Source organism: Chiloscyllium plagiosum, unplaced genomic scaffold (assembly GCF_037043375.1).
Source record: "Chiloscyllium plagiosum isolate Xiang-an unplaced genomic scaffold, Cpla_swu_hap1 HiC_scaffold_1, whole genome shotgun sequence".
Lineage (NCBI taxonomy): Eukaryota > Metazoa > Chordata > Chondrichthyes > Orectolobiformes > Hemiscylliidae > Chiloscyllium > Chiloscyllium plagiosum.
Window position 1 is genome coordinate 130,560,048 of NW_028270139.1, and position 15,912 is coordinate 130,575,959.

The 15,912-nt window shown below is 40.5% G+C and overlaps 1 protein-coding gene across 1 annotated transcript in view; it reads left to right on the forward strand.

The window, feature by feature from the left end:
- cfap53 (cilia and flagella associated protein 53) overlaps positions 1 to 15,103 on the forward strand; it is a 46,332-nt gene extending 31,229 nt beyond the window's left edge. The window contains exons 5-8 of the mRNA XM_043701200.2: positions 4,724 to 4,942; positions 5,979 to 6,195; positions 8,795 to 8,897; positions 14,714 to 15,103. Coding sequence (XP_043557135.2) covers positions 4,724 to 4,942; positions 5,979 to 6,195; positions 8,795 to 8,897; positions 14,714 to 14,954 — 780 coding nt within the window. The 3' untranslated portion in view covers positions 14,955 to 15,103. The remainder of the gene's footprint in view (positions 1 to 4,723; positions 4,943 to 5,978; positions 6,196 to 8,794; positions 8,898 to 14,713) is intronic.
- Positions 15,104 to 15,912: the final 809 nt, after the last annotated feature.

Genomic DNA, 15,912 nt, shown 5'->3' on the forward strand with positions numbered 1-15,912 from the left:
AACCCTTTCCAGTCAGTCCCACATCTCTCAAGAAGGTCTCAAGAGTGTCTTGTAATTATACTTATAATTCAAGTTTAGAGGTAATCTGTTCCATGCCCCGTGTAGCTTTTGGGGTTTTGCATTAGCTTTGTGCTGTGTGACCCCAAGTGTCTCTTCTAAGAACATTAGTATTATTTCTGTGTCACAACGATGAATATCTTCAATCTGCAATGACAAACACATAGTTAAGATTGCTTATGACCAGCATTTGCATCCCTCACATTTGGACACTGTATGCATTTCATAAGCATAATGATATGATTGCAAATAACTGCAAGTGCATGACAATGGAATTGCCCTTGAAGGATGCTTTTGTATCACTCAAGTGGAGGCTGTGTGTTGTGACTGTAAAAACCATGTCGTCTTATTTTACTGTATTTTTTATTGTAGATTGAAATGAGAAAAGAAGTATGTTGAAAACCAATGATTTCTGAGGTATAACTGCATACTTGTGATAGCAAGCAATTAAGGCAAGGACTGATTAAGGATAGTCAACATGGCTTTATGTATGGAAAATCGTGTCTCACTAACTTGAATGAGTTTTTTTGAAGAAGTGACAAAGAAGATTGAAGGCAGAGCAGTGGATGTTGTCTATGTGGACTTCAACAAAACAATCAACAAGGTTCCACAGGGTAGACCTGTTAGCAAGGTTAGATCACCTGGAATCAAGGGAGAGCTAGCCTTTGGATATAAAATTGGCTTGAATACAGGAGACGGAAGGTAGTGGTGGAGAATGCTTTTCAGACTGAAGGCCTGTGACCAGTGGTGTGTTGCAAGGATCAATGCTGAATCCACTGCTTTTTGTCATTTAGATAAATAATATGGATATGAGTATAGGAGGTTATGGTTAGTAAGTATGCAGATGACACCAAATTTGGTGGTGATGTGGACAGTCAAGAAGATTACCTCCGAGTACAATGGGACCTTGATCAGATGGGCTGAAGGTCCGAGGAGTGGCAGATGGAGTTAATTTAGATAAATGTGAGGTTTTGCATTTTGATAGGGCAAATCAAGGCAGGACTTGTACACTTAATGGCAAGGTCCTGGGAAGTATTGTTGAACAAAGAGACCTTGGGGTAAGGTTCATAGTTCCTTAAAAGTGGAGTCACAGGTAGACAGGGTAGTGAAGAAGGCATTTAAGTACACTTCCCTTTATTGTCAGTGCTTTGAGTATAGGAGGTGGGATGTCACGTTTCAGCTGTACAAAACGTTATTTAGGCCACTTTGGAATACTGCGTTCATTCTGGTCTCTCTACTCTAGGAAAAATGTTGTTAAACTTGAAAAGGTTTGGAAAAGACTTACAAAGATGTTGCCGGGTTGGACGGTTTAAGTTATAGGCAGATGCTGAATAGGCTGGGGCTATTTTCCCTGAGTGATGGAGCCTAGAGATGACTTTACTGAGGTTTATAAAATCATGAGGGCTGCGGATAGAGTGAATAGCCAAGGTCTTTTTCCCTGGGTAGAGGAGTCTAAAACTGGAGGGCATAGGTTCAAGATGAAAGGAGAAAGATTTAAAAGGGACCTAAGGGGCAACTTTTTCACACAGAATGCAATGAGCTGCCAGAGGAACTGGTGTAAACTGGTACAATTACAACATTTAAAAGACATCTGGATTGGTACATGAATAGGAAGGGCTTGGAGGGATATTCGCCAAATGATGGCAAATGGGACTAGATTAATTTAGGATATCTGGTCAGCACGCATGAGTTTGACCGAAGGATCTGTTTCTTTGCTGTACAACTTTGATTCTATGACACTCATTGTAGATTCTCTTTACACAGTTGCTGGTTCAAGCTGTAGTCGGTGGTTTACAGGAGAGCTGTAGCCAAGGAGCTATATACATGGAGATTTAGCTGGTAACAACAGCTTATTGGCCTGTGGACTAGTGACCAGTTATTGATGACAAAGGCCTTCTGCCTGCAAACGCTTGTATGGTTGGTTCTCAGATAGCTGAACAGCTTTAGAGCTGTGAACAAGATAAGGAAATGGCATCAGATCATCACCAGCTCAGGACCTTTCTCTGTCCTCAAAAGCAGTTTAAGCCTAGTTTAGTTTTCCTTCAGTTGCTGTAAGCTGTGACCTTGATTTAATACTTCAGATCATTTTTGAAAATGTGAACTGGTCACTGTCCCCCCTGCAAACAAGCAAAAGCAGCTGCAGAAAGAAGATCAAGAAGCAGCATTCTGATCAGCACAAGAGTTATCTTTGCAGAACCTGTGAACAGGGTCCATTGAACTGCTTTCCCAGTCTTGCCCTTCACCCAGTATGCCCTTGTTTACTCCCTGTCTACCTTTGTGTATATGTAAGGGGGGTGGGGGGAGGGAAATTGGTTTAGCTCAGTTGGCTGGATTGTTGTTTTACAGACCAGGGTGATGCCAACAGGGTGGGTTCAATTCCCATTACTGTATCTCTTCTTCTAAACATAGGACAACTCCCATTAACGATAGTAATAGTCATAGATGGGGGAAAATGTGAACAGTTAGGGATAGCAATTGGCATAAGGATTTAAAGAACAGTGGAAGAATATAAAAAATAGTTAAAATGTTTAATAATGTGCCCTTTTCAAAGCTTTCTGGATATTTATCAATGCTGAATGTCCAGTTCACAAGGTTGCAATTTATATTTGATATCTTGCATGTCAGAGCAGCAAGGGATGGCTACCAAGTATCTTACTCCCAAATTAATTTGTAAGGGTCACTTATGCATCATAGAACCCCTACTGTGTGGAAGCAGGCCATTCAGCCCTTGGTAGTTCACACTGACCCTCTGAAGAACATCACACCCAGACCCAACCCCTTTCCAACCTCCATAAACTCACATTTCCACTTAACCTACATATCCCTGGACATTATGAGCAATTCAGTCCACCTAATCTGTGGGAGGAAACCAGAACTCCTGGAGGAAACCCACACAATCACAGGGAGAATATGCAAATTCTGCTAGTTTTTCTAATCTACACCACTGGAAATAAGTTACAGTGTAAAACAATTAATGGTTTCAGCAAAATAGTCCCCTGCTGATTTTTGCTCTAGGCTGCTTGATTTACTCTGGTTGAATAAGCAGCTAAGTCGAGGTTCATCGATTTTTGGTAGTCCAATCAGACGATTTTCACAGAGTGAAACTGAAGTTATTTTATTTGTCTCTCCAGATATTGTGGCATAAAAACTTTTTTTAACAGAAGAATGAAAATAAAAGGTAATCTTCTGTCACTGATACTAGGAGGCTATAGTTTCAGCATATATTGTGATTGCTGGTATTTGTGAGGTTATTGCACAAATATACCACTCCAAAGTCCCATGAAGTCATCCCATCACCTCTTCAAATGTAAAACATATCTTAAAAGACACTTTTACCACTTAAAAGGTGCTCCCCTGGCCTGTGATGACCACTTCCACTCTTGGCATAATGACCTTCAAGCTTCTGTTGGGTCACTTATGCACGAGGCAAATGGGAACTCTTAATGTAGTGTTACGAGCTCAAACCCCTCTGGAATTAAAACCAAACACCCAGAAAAGCTAGCCTCGCCTCATAATCTGTTTGACTGAAAGAGAACTCCCAATTTCAACTATTTAAAGTAAAATAACAATGCATTTTTCTAACTCTATTTGTGAACACTAAAAACTATTAACAAATCCAATCCCCCTTTTCTTAACTAATTACTATCTGACCCCAACTCTATAAACATGCTGCTCCAATAACACAACTATTAAACATTACATTAACTTAATTTCTCAAAAACCATGCAGTTAGTCTTCTCCTCTCCCTTCAGCCTTCTTTCCTCTTCTTCCTGACCCTGCTTCCTGTGTAACCTTTCTTTGTACTGCTTTTACAGGAAACGGTGCCTTTTGAGAGATGGTGCCTTCTGAAATTTCTTTGAGAGAAGATGTTAGGTGGGCAGTTAGCTCTCCGACTCTATGGCAGTTGCTCTGACCAACTCTCAAAATGCTTACGTTTTTTATACCCCCAACGTTGTTCCCTCTCGTTGCTCCGATGTTGTCAATACGATAAATTTAAATTCAAATGGGTTTTAGTGAAGGGCTTTTGCCCAAAATGTCGATTTTCTTGCTCCTCGGATGCTGCGACCACTCTAATCTAGAATCTGGTTTCCAGCATCTGCAGTCATTGTTTTTACCTTTTAGTAACCTGGGCATAATTTAAATCAATTGGTTAAATTTGAATAGTTGTCAGAACAGCAGCCAAAACTCAGATAGACAATTGTTACATGTATCTGTTTTGAAACAGCCTGTCTCATAGCTGTTTTATTTTGGCAGCTTTGGCTGTACTTTAAATTTACTTTAAAATTCAGAAAACACTTTCTATCTTAAACTGAACATACACTCTTTCAACTTAATAACAGTAGGAAAACCTTGCTGTAACCCCATCCACTTTGACATGGCTGACCTAATAATAGGATGACAGATGTCCGGTTCCTTGCAAGGCTGACAAAATACCATGGTCAGAAAATGTTTAAATATTTTAGCAGTTCAGGCAGCACATGTAGAGGAAAGCAAGTTTGACATTTCAGATCAATATCCACTAATCATTCTGTTCAGTGTTTTCTTACTGGATATCCACTGGAGCAGATGAGGGAGTTTGCATTTAAGGTCTTCCTAAAGTTTTGAGGACCTTAAAAATGTCCATAAGCAAAAAAAAACTCTTATTGGAGCTTTGTACTTGTCACAGAAAGAAAGACAACGTCTTTCAAAGTTAGAAGATGAGCGATTGGCACAGGAGAAGTCTCAAAAGCAGAAAGAATTCCGTGATAGTTTGAACAGATCGATGGCACTGAAGAAAAAACGTTTAGCAAAGGAGAAGGAAGAGGAGCAGGCGCTTGATACAAAGATAAAAGAGCAGGCCCTGAAGGAAAGTGCTGATGATGCCCAGGAGCAATTGCAGAAAAAGGTAAGAGCTGATCCATCTTGTATCACAATATAGAGAAAGAAAATGTTTTCATGTATATCATTTTTATCATGTTTGAAGTTATCTTGGTAGAATCATAGAATCCCTACAGTGTGGGCTCGGGCCATTCAGTCTACACCAACCCTCCAAACAGCATCCCACCCAGATTCACATCCTATCCATGTAACCCCACATGTTCCCTGGCTGATTCACCTAACCTGCACATCCCTGGACACTATGGGCGTTTTAACATGGCCAGTCCACCTAACCTGCACATGTTTGGACTTGGGAAGAAATAGGAGGAAACCCATGCAGACACAGGGAGAATGTGCAAACTCCACAAAGGTCCAAGGTTCTTGGCGCTGTGAGGCAGCAGTGCTGACCACTGAGCCACCATGCCAAACTTTTATTCTTCACTTATTAAACAATTCTGAATACTAGATACCTTGTACTACTTTGATATAATTTTGGTTCCATTCAAAATTAATATCTCCTTCTAGTTTATTTCATTCCTTTACATGTTTGACTTAAATATGAATGTATGAACATTCAGATTAAGAGTAGAAGTAGGCCACTTGACTTCCTGAGCCTGTCCACTATTCATAGCTCATCGCTGATCTGATTACTCCACATTTCTTTCTACCCCTAATTACCTTTCATCCAACGCTTCCTATGTTTTCTAATCCACTTATTCAGAGATGTCATTATACACCTCTGGAGCAGATGGGATTTGAACCTGTACCTCCTGGATTAGAGGTAGGGACTCTACCACTGTGCCATAAAAGCCCTTACTGGCTGATTTGACATGCTGTCTGTCACTCCAGCTGCAGTGCAACCTGATGTTCTCATCATTTAGGTGCTATCCAATGTCAAGCTTTATATGAGAAAGATATCTCACCGTGACTTTAGTAAGATTCATCTACATCTAATATTGCACAAGTGCTAATGTCCTCTTGTTTGTGAAGCATCGGTGAGCAAGGGGAAAGATTTAAACTTATTCACAATTCTGTTAATTTAAAAGGATCATTTCTTTCCTTAGCTGGATCTCCAGAGAGAAGTGCAAATCTATCGAAAATATTTGGCTCAGAAAGCAGATGATGAAAAACGTCAAGAAGAGGAAACAAACCGGCTAATTGAGAAGGATGTAGAGAAAACTTGGGCCAAACGCAATGAGCAGGTGCGTCTAAAGAAAGAGGCTCTAGATCACCTCAAGAAGGAAGTAATGGAAACACGCAAGCTTCAGATTCAGGAACATTGTAAGTAATTTGTTTAGTCTTCCCCCAGTGATTTTGATTTTAAAGTTCATTTATTAAATTATAGGTATAATTTTCTTTTCTGTCAGGAAAACAAGCTGGGCAATCTTAAAAAAAACCTAACACCTAACAAATCCCTGTAATTTCTCTTTATTCCTTGATGCCTTCTTCCTAGTCAAATGATTATTGAAATCTTATGTGAAGAATGAATATCTGTGCTTGGTCTGGTGAGCATGTTGATTACCAATTGTGACATGATAAGGACAGGGAGGGCAGGGTAGTTTGCTGTAATCTGCACTGACCTTGTAGGATTGACTCCTCTTACTTTCTCTGCATAACACTGAGAACACATTATAGGCAGTGTTAAATATGAATCAGGAGAAAGCAAGGACTGCAGATGCTGGAGATCAGAGTCAAAAGTGTGGTGTTGGAAAAGCACAGCTGGTCAGGCAGCATCCAAGGAGCAGGAGAGTCAATGTTTTGACATTCCTGATGAAGAGCTTATGCTTGAAACATTGACTCTCCTGCTGTTGGATGCTGCCTGACCGGCCGTGCTTTTCCAGCACCATACTTTTTGCCTTAATTATGAATTAGACTGATATTTCCATTGTGGATGTCCAATTTACCTGTGTGAATGATGTGTTTCATCTTTCCACACTGGGACACTTATGGTAGTATTGATTAGGGTAGTACTGACCATCTTTTAATTTTTAAGCTGTTCCCAGCCTGCTCTTACCTGTCATAAGGCTTAATATTATGGCCAATAAACCATGATGTGACATTTTTGGGAAAGAGATCTTTATAAAATGTGGTGACTGGCCCTCTAATGGACATCTAAAAACAGAAACAAAAACCGGTTGCTGGAAGAGCTCAGTATGTCTGGCAGCATCTGTGAAGATAAATCAGAGTTAATATTTCAGGTCCATTGACCCTTCCTCAGAATAATGGTAGCTAGGAAGATGTCAGTTTATATTCAAAATATAGGGTCAGGGGAGAGGGTAAGGAGTAAATGATAGGTGGGGATAGAGCCCAAAGAGAGAAAATAACAGTTGGAAAGACAAAGGAGTGGATAAAGAGGGTGCATAGCTGTTAATGGAGACTGTTAGTGACTAACAATAGATAGTGGGTACTGACAGACTATGTGATAACAACTTTCCCATGTCCTAGCCCCCTACCCCATAAACCAGGCCTTGTTATCACACAGTCTGCCATTACACAGTACCTATTGTTAGTCACTAACAGTCTCCATGAACAGCTATTCACCCGCCTAGCCAGATTGTTAGTTTGGGAATGTGGTCAGGATAGACTGGTTGGACTGAAGGGTCTTTTCCATGTATGACTGTACATTTCAGGAGAATGTGAAGATATGTGACAATAGAAAAGGTTCTTGCAAATGGTTTCAGGGATGAGGAGATTAAAGTAATTAGATTATTTTTGGAGAAGTTGGATGATTTTCCTTGGGAGATTTAATAGAACTTTTCAAAATCAAGAAGTATCTGGACAAAATAGATAGGAAGAACATGTTCCCACTGGTGGAAGGATTGAGAAAAGAAAGGCACAGATTCAAGAAATTGCCAAAGAAATAGCAAGAAGACATGCGGAAACAGCGAGTGATTAAGGTCTGGAATGCATTGCCTGTGTTTGTGCTTCAAGTGAGATATTCAAGAGAGAATTGGATGTTTATCTGAAGGTGAAGAATGTGCAAGATTACACAGAGAAGTTGGGGAATAACATTAGCCTGTTTTGGAGATCTGGCAGACCACGATGGACTGAATTGTCTCCTTTTGTGCTGTAAAAATTCTGTAGTTCTGAGATTCCATTCCTCTCTCTTTTTCAAAGGGTCCTAGCAAAGTATTTGTCTCATTCATCTCTGTCACTGATCTTCCTGACAATGTGTTTGCTGGAAAGTACAAGTTCATAAGACCATGAGAAATAGGAACAGGAGTAGGCCATTCGGCCTCTCGGGCCTGCTCCGCCATTATATTGGATCATTGGTGATCTGATGTTCCTCATGTCCCCTTTCCTACCCTTTCCCTGTAACCCATGGTTCCCTTGTGGATCAAGAACCTATCTATCTCAGCCTTAAATATACACAAGGAATCAGACCCCATAGCTCTCTGTGGCAAGGAGTTCCAAATATTCTCCAACTTCTGAGAGGAGAAATTCCTCCTCATCTCAATCGTACATTGGTGCCTCTAATTCTGAGGCTATACCTTTTGGTCCTAGACTCTCCATGAAGGGAAACATCCTCTCAACATTACCCTGTCTGGCAATTTAAGAATCCAACATGTTTCATGAGCTAACCTGTCATTCTTCTAAATTCCAATAAGTAGATTCCAAACTAGATAAATGTTCGTTCATTAGATAATCCTTCTATACTGGGGATCATCCTGGTAAACCTCCTCTGAACTGCCTCCATTAAAATAATACCTTTGCTTAATTGCTCACAACACGTCAGAGGGGGTGTCACCAGAACCTTGTATAATTGCAGCATTTCATTTTCCTAACGTCTTTCCTAGTTCTCTCAGCAAAACCATCACTGCCTCATGATTTCAAAATGATGGAAAATGTATGGTTACAAATGTTTGATTTCTATTTTCAGTGGAGAAAAATACAAAGACCCCGCAACAGATGGCAGAGGAAAGAGCCAAAATTATTCAAACCATTGAAGAGCAGAAAAAGGTGGAAGATGAAAAACTGGCCAGGTACACAGTTGCAGGATATAGATGGTGTGGATTATAAGAGAATATCAAAGTCATCTTGTTGCAATGTGAATTGCAGTATATAATGGTTGTTAGTGGATAGTGGGCTCAGAAAAAGTCAAAGTTCACAAAGATTCTAATGAAATCTCAATTTAAAGCTCATAAAACATAGCTTCAACTGACTGTTGAAACCTATTATAATGTAGAAAATTGTTTCTAGATAGAAACCACCTCAATGGTGTATCAATTATACAAAGCTGTTTGGATTCACTTAGCAGTCAGATTGAATCTAACACAAGTTTGATCCTGAGCTGAGCTTCAAACCTCCCATCTGCTCTGTTCAGAACTCTGTTCATTCCATCTCAAGACATTTCTTACCTACATCTCTACCTCACATAAATCGCTACGGAAATCCCTTCAGCATAATTACACTAGAACTTTTTTCTTATTCATTCATGGAATATATATGCCACTGGCTAACCCTAATTGCCCAGAAGACAGTTAAGAGTCAACCACATGACCTTGATTCCAGAGTCACATATCTACCAGACCAGGTAAGGACAGCAGATTTTCTTCCTTTAGTGGGTTTTTACATGGTTAGCATAAAGCCAGTTCTCTAATTTCAGATTTTTATTAAATTCAAATTTTTGCATCACAAAATGAATGTTCCTTGGACCTCCTTTTGCTCTTAACCATCCCCAAGAATCCCTAGTCATGACGTTTTACTGCTGAATTTCCCTCCTGGCAAGTGACTATCAATCTTTGCCAGAAGTGAGCTGCCCTGTTCCCTCCCCACTTCCCTCCAAATACTGAGGCCCTCCATTCTGGTACCTTTATCTAAATTCCACTGATATTGTCACATCTCTTCCCACCACTAAATGTTTACTCATTATGTTTCACCATAACATAAACTCTTGTAAATTCTCTGCCTTAGGGTTTGGTGTCATCTGATGTCCTGTAAAGAACCTCTGGATATTATTATGTGATGCAGTGCTCCTCCCAACTCCTCCAAAGCTGTCTCAGATGACAGAATTTAATGTTGGCGATAAAGGTCTCAACCATTGGCTGTAGAACAGGCAGGAGTTTACCAGAATTTTCTTTCCTGAATTTTGGATTCAAGGTGATGGAAATCCAACCCATTTAGAGCTACTGTTCAAGGTCAGAAGTTTCCATTTGGCTGCCGATCCACTGGGATTAGTGGCTACTGCCAGTAATACACCTAGTAACAGTTGAGGGATTTGGGCCAGAGATGAGTGAGGGTGGAATGGGGGTCACCGAGAGATTCACTTACTAGTGAGCAGAGGGACTCAAAAGAAAAGATAAAGGGTTGGCTCCTGAGGACTCTCCATTCACAATGCTGGGTCACTTGATCAGGCATTTTGAATGAGAGATCCCCCCTAGAATCCTGATTGCATTTTGTCTGTGGGTTCCCACCCAGTGGTTATGAAAAAACAAAGATGGTGGAAATGATCTCTATCTTGTGCAGCATGAAGATTTGCGAGAAAGCTGCGAAAATACAGTGAAAATGAAAAAAAAATCATAATGTTAAGGTTGGGAAAAAAATTCAAATTTTCTAGTTAATATTTAAACAATGACTCCCAAATGTCACTAATGATCAGCTCCTACCTTAGTTCCATACAATTCCATCTCTATAATAGCCCAATTCCCCTAATTTTGATGCAGCTTCTAATTCTTCTATCCTTCCCCAAAAAACTAGATAGCTCCAATTTCCAGCGTGAAAGTCAGAATGGTGACCTGGAAGGAAAAGCTCATTGCTTGCTCCTCCAAGTCTTCATCCAACTCAGTTTTCATCACAATGTCCCTACTTGCTCTATAGACATTGTCCTCCTCCACCTTCATCCACACAAATCGGTATCGACTAACCACCAGCCTGACTACATCATCATGTCTAACACACACACCACTTCAGTCGGTCCATACCCTCACTTTGGAGCTCATGGACACCTTCAACTCACACGTTTCTGCCAGGTCGCTTTACATGCATCTCATTCATATGCCCATGATAGATCTTAACACTCTATTTTTTATAGTATTCATTTTGTATTTACAAGGAGGCAGCTTTTTTCTGGAGATTGCATTTTTCTTAGTGCAGAGGGAGAGACAAGCAGCTTGTCATGGCTTGGAGCATTAAACAATCAAAGGTGTAGGCATGTCGCTGTACTGTGCAATGCCAACGTCACATCTACAAAATGTGCCACCAGCCTATGTGACAAACACACTGCATTTGCTTCAATCAAACAGTCACGGGTCAGGAGGTACTCCACTCAGCCAGGGGTTACCACCACTTTGTCTATGTCTATATCTACACCACATCTATGTCTATGTTAACCAAGGTAATTCCAGTTCAGGGGGTGGGCCATGGTCAGTCAGACAACTGTCCTGGAGTCCATGTCTTTTCAGTGTACATGAGAAATGTATTGAGATGGAATGAACAGAGTTCTGAACAGAGCAGACGGGAGGTTTGAAGCTCACCTCAGGATTAAACATTTGTTAGATTCAATCTGACTGCTGAGTGAATTCAAACAGCTTTGTATAATTGATACACCATTGAGATGGCTTCTATCAATAAAAAGTTATTTTCTACATTATAATAGGTTTCAATTGAAGCTATGTTTATGAGCTTTAAATTGAGATTTCATTAGAATCTTTGTGAACTTTGACTTTTTCTGAGCCCACTATCCACTAGCAAGCATTAGATACTGCAACTGACATTGTAACAAGGTCAAACAGATGACCTGTCCTACAGTTCATGCAGTCAGTCCTGGGATGTTGCTATAGGTTGGGGAGTTTAACGAGAATAATGAGAGATAGTTACGGCATGTCACTAGATGTCATGTATGACTGATTACTCAGAGTGAATTGGAAGCTATGTTGGAGAGTTTGTAGCAGGTCAGGGTCGATTAAATGCATGCATAACTGTGAGACATAATCCAAACCAATAAAGGTGCACCAAAGGTTAGATAAACTGCTAAATGGAGAGAATGGAAAGTTCAACAAGTTTTTTAACTAGATTAATAATAATTTCCTGTAACAATTAAAAATAAGAGCAATGCAACTGAATGATCAGCAGATGGTGCTAAGTTACTTCTAGTGGGTGAAATCTCACTGACCGAGGAAGTGTTTCAGTTGACAAGATGTGTCCATGTTTGCTTGAGGATCTAACGTACTCCTGTAGTACTATGAAAGAACTCACCAGACTGTACAAGAGGGGCAACACGGTGGCTCAGTGGTTAGCACTGCTGCCTCACAGCACCAGGGACCCAGGTTCGATTCCAGCCTTGGGCGACTGTCTGTGTGGAGTTTGCACATTCTCCCCGTGTCTGCGTGGGTTTCCTCACACAGTCCAAAGATGTGCAGGATAGGTGAATTGGCCATGCTAAATTGCCCAAAGTGTTAGGTGCATTAGTCAGAGGGAAATGGATCTGGGTGGGTTACTCTTTGGAGGGTCAGTGTGGACTTGTTGGGCTGAAGGGCCTGTTTTCACACTATAGGGAATCTAATCTAATCTAAACCCTGTTAATTCTGGTTATTGCAAATGGCATCATAAAGGGTTAGAACTTCTACCTGCTTTAAAAATGATGTTGACAGAGCATTCCACTGCAGAGAGCAATTGCTTGGTTAGAAGTAATAACTTCCCTGGTTCATCTCTCTCAATTGACTCACTCAGTTTCCAGATTAGTACAAATGGGCTTCATTGAGCTTCATACTGAAGGTCACTCCCATCCTCGCCATCACCCCCACCATCGCAACCTCACATCTTTAGGGCAAGGAGCACAGATTTTTCTGCAAATGCAAATGAAATGCCTGCTCACTGATCCTGCCAACTCAGGAAGCTATTCATGATGGTTCGGGTCCCACTGCAGTGGGCCATGAATATGCTCAAACAATCCTACTGTAACCACTGGATCTTCTGAGCATATTTTCTTCGAGTGTGGTACATGAAGATTGATCATAGAGTCATAAACATGGAAAGAGACCCTTTGTCCAACTCGTCTATGCCGACCATACTTCTCAGTCTATACGAGACCCATTTCCCTGCTTTTGGTCCATATCCCTCTAAAGTTTTCCTATTCATGTACCTTTTCAAATGCCTTTTAAATGTTGTAACTGTATCACTTCCTCTGGCAGTTTATTCCACATACATACTGATCTTTGTGTGAAAGTGTTGCCCCTCAGATCCCTTTTAAATCCTTCTCCTCTCACCTTAAAAATATGCCTCCTACTTTTGAACCCCTCATCCTAGGGAAAAGATCTTTGCTATTCAGGATATCTATGCCCATCAAGATTTTATAAATCTCAAAAGGTCATCCCTCAACCTCCTCTGCTCCAGTGAACAAAGTCCCAGCTTATCCAGCCTCTCCTTATAACTCAAACCTTTCAATCCTGGCAACTTCCTGGTAAATCTTTTCTGAACCCTCCAATTTAATAATATCCTCTGTATAGCAGGGTGACCAGGGTTACAAAGCACTCCAAAAATGGCTTCACCAACTTCCAATATAACTTCAACATGACTACCCAACTCCTATAGTCATTGGTCTGAGCAATGATGGCAAGTATTCTAAACACCTTGTAACCACCCTGTTTACTAACGATGTAACTTTCAAAGAATTATGTACCTGAAATCCTAGGTCTCTCTGTTTGACAACACTACCCAGGGCCCTACCATTAACTGTATAAGTCCTACCTTTGTTTGTTTTACCGAAATGCACCACCTCGCATTTATCCAAATTAATCTTCATCTGCCACTCCTCAGCTCATTGGCCCAATTGATCATATCAGGCTCCAAATGACTTGGACTCACTTTCGTTCTTCACAGAATTGTTGTAGTGTAGCCAGTTGTGTCTGCACCACTCTTCAAATGAGCATCATTACTGAGTGCCAATCTCCCGCTGATTCCTTATATCCTTGCATATTCCTTATATCCATGAGTGAATGTCTCAGTTGAGCCTGTTTCCAGCTCAGTTCCAAGTATTGCATTCCATATCCTAACTACTGGCTGTGTGAAAAAGAAAATGCTCATATCACATGTGACACTTTAAATCTATGCCTTCTTGTTCTTGTTCCGTTTATGAGCAGGAATAATTTCCCTATCCACTCTATCCAGTACACTCACAATTTTGAAAATCGCTATTAGATCTCCTCTTAGTTTTCTTCTCTCCAAAGGGAACACAATATATATTTCTATAATTTTCTTTCATCCCTGTTATGAGTTCTCCCGACTTTGCTTCCCTTTTTTGCATATAATCATGCTGGTTTGCTTGCATGCTTTACTTTCTCCCTCCTTTTCAGTGAGACCTAAGAAAGGGCTACCCCTCCAATTATACACCATGAAAACAGACCCATTAGTTCAAACAGTCCCTGCCGATCATAACCCCAAACTAAACTAGTCCCACCGCCTGTGCTTGGCCTACATCCCTCCAAAACCTTTTGTGTTCATGAACTTATCCAAATGTCTTCAAAAGTTGTTAGTGTACCCATATCCACCACCTTCATAGTTCATTCCACTTGTGAACCATTCTCCCCTAGAAGGATCTATTAAACAGTATTCATAAAAGGACTGACTTAATACATAAAACTCGGATTTTCGTGGCCAGGCCTTCAGTCATCCAGGATACAAATCTGTTTTGAACCTATCCCCAGGTGTACCACACATTTGCTCCTCAGTTGGCTTTACTTCTCATTTTACCAGCTATTTCAAATGGTGCAGATTTTTATTACTCTTTACTATCTATCAGAAACAAACAATTAATGAATGGCTCTCTAATGGTAACATACATGATTACTTTTCCTGCTCATAGAGATAAGCAAGCAAAGAAGACACATCAGCAGGACATTCTGGCACAAATAAAGTACCAAAAGCATCAGGCTGAGAAAAAGAAGGCAGAAGAACAGCGTGAGGTGGAAGCAGGAAAGCTGGAAGAGGAAGCTTACCAGAAAAAGCTTCAGGATGCTCTTTCTCAACCTTATACCAGCAGTGATAAGATTCATCCCTGGAGGAGGGAAAATTGTCTAAACCCTAAGCTCAATGAAACATGTTAGAATTATTGTTGCTATCTGTGAACATATACTGTAGTTTTGTTTGATTTGTAATGACAATTTGAATTGTGCTTTATGACGAAGTGTATTGTATATTACTCAAGTTATTATTGTAATTTTAGGTAATTAAAATTTTGAACTAGAAAAATTTGCTTTTGTGTTTAGATGATACCTTCTATACTAAAAAGGTGCACCACAGCATGGTGACACTTCGCGAAAGTCTGCTCTGCCATTCGTCATTGCTGATAAGTTTCTCAACACCATTTTCCTGTTTTCTCCCTGTAACCCTGATCCCCTTGATACTCAAGAATTTATCTATCTCAGTCTTGCAGTCTTACACAGTCATAAACCATGAGAACACTTTGAATGGGTGCCTACAACGACTAAGAACATTGAGCCCATGAAATGACCTACATAATTGATGTGTAATCGAGTCCAGGGTTTACTTGGAAATTCCCACGAATCTGGGGAAGCTGCTGGCGGTAATTCCTGTCCTTGTTGGCACTCTGGGCATTGCCCCACTAACGTGGCTAAGTCCTCATCCAATCCTGGTCACCACCATCTTCATTTTGGAGATCCCTGGGTGGCCTTGGTGGAGTTCAGCCAGTATCTGGTGGTGACTTTTGCTTGGGACAATCACTCTTGCTCCCTATAATGATATGCCATCCTTCACTGTGGTCTGGTCTGTCCAGGTTAAAAAGAAGGTTTCATTTCCAGTTATGAAACAGGCTGATGATACCCCAGATGGCAGTCTCCTATATTAATTGTAGCATATGAGTATTAATTGTAGCATACTTCTTGGAATCCTTATCTAACTGCAATTGAAAGTACACGTGGCTCGTGAAGGACAGCCCCCTACAAGCTTTGAGTATAAATCCTCTATGCGAGAAATAGGATATTGATCCACCGATGAAAAGTGGTTTACCAATTAATTAAAATCCCCACCAAGGTGAACTGACAC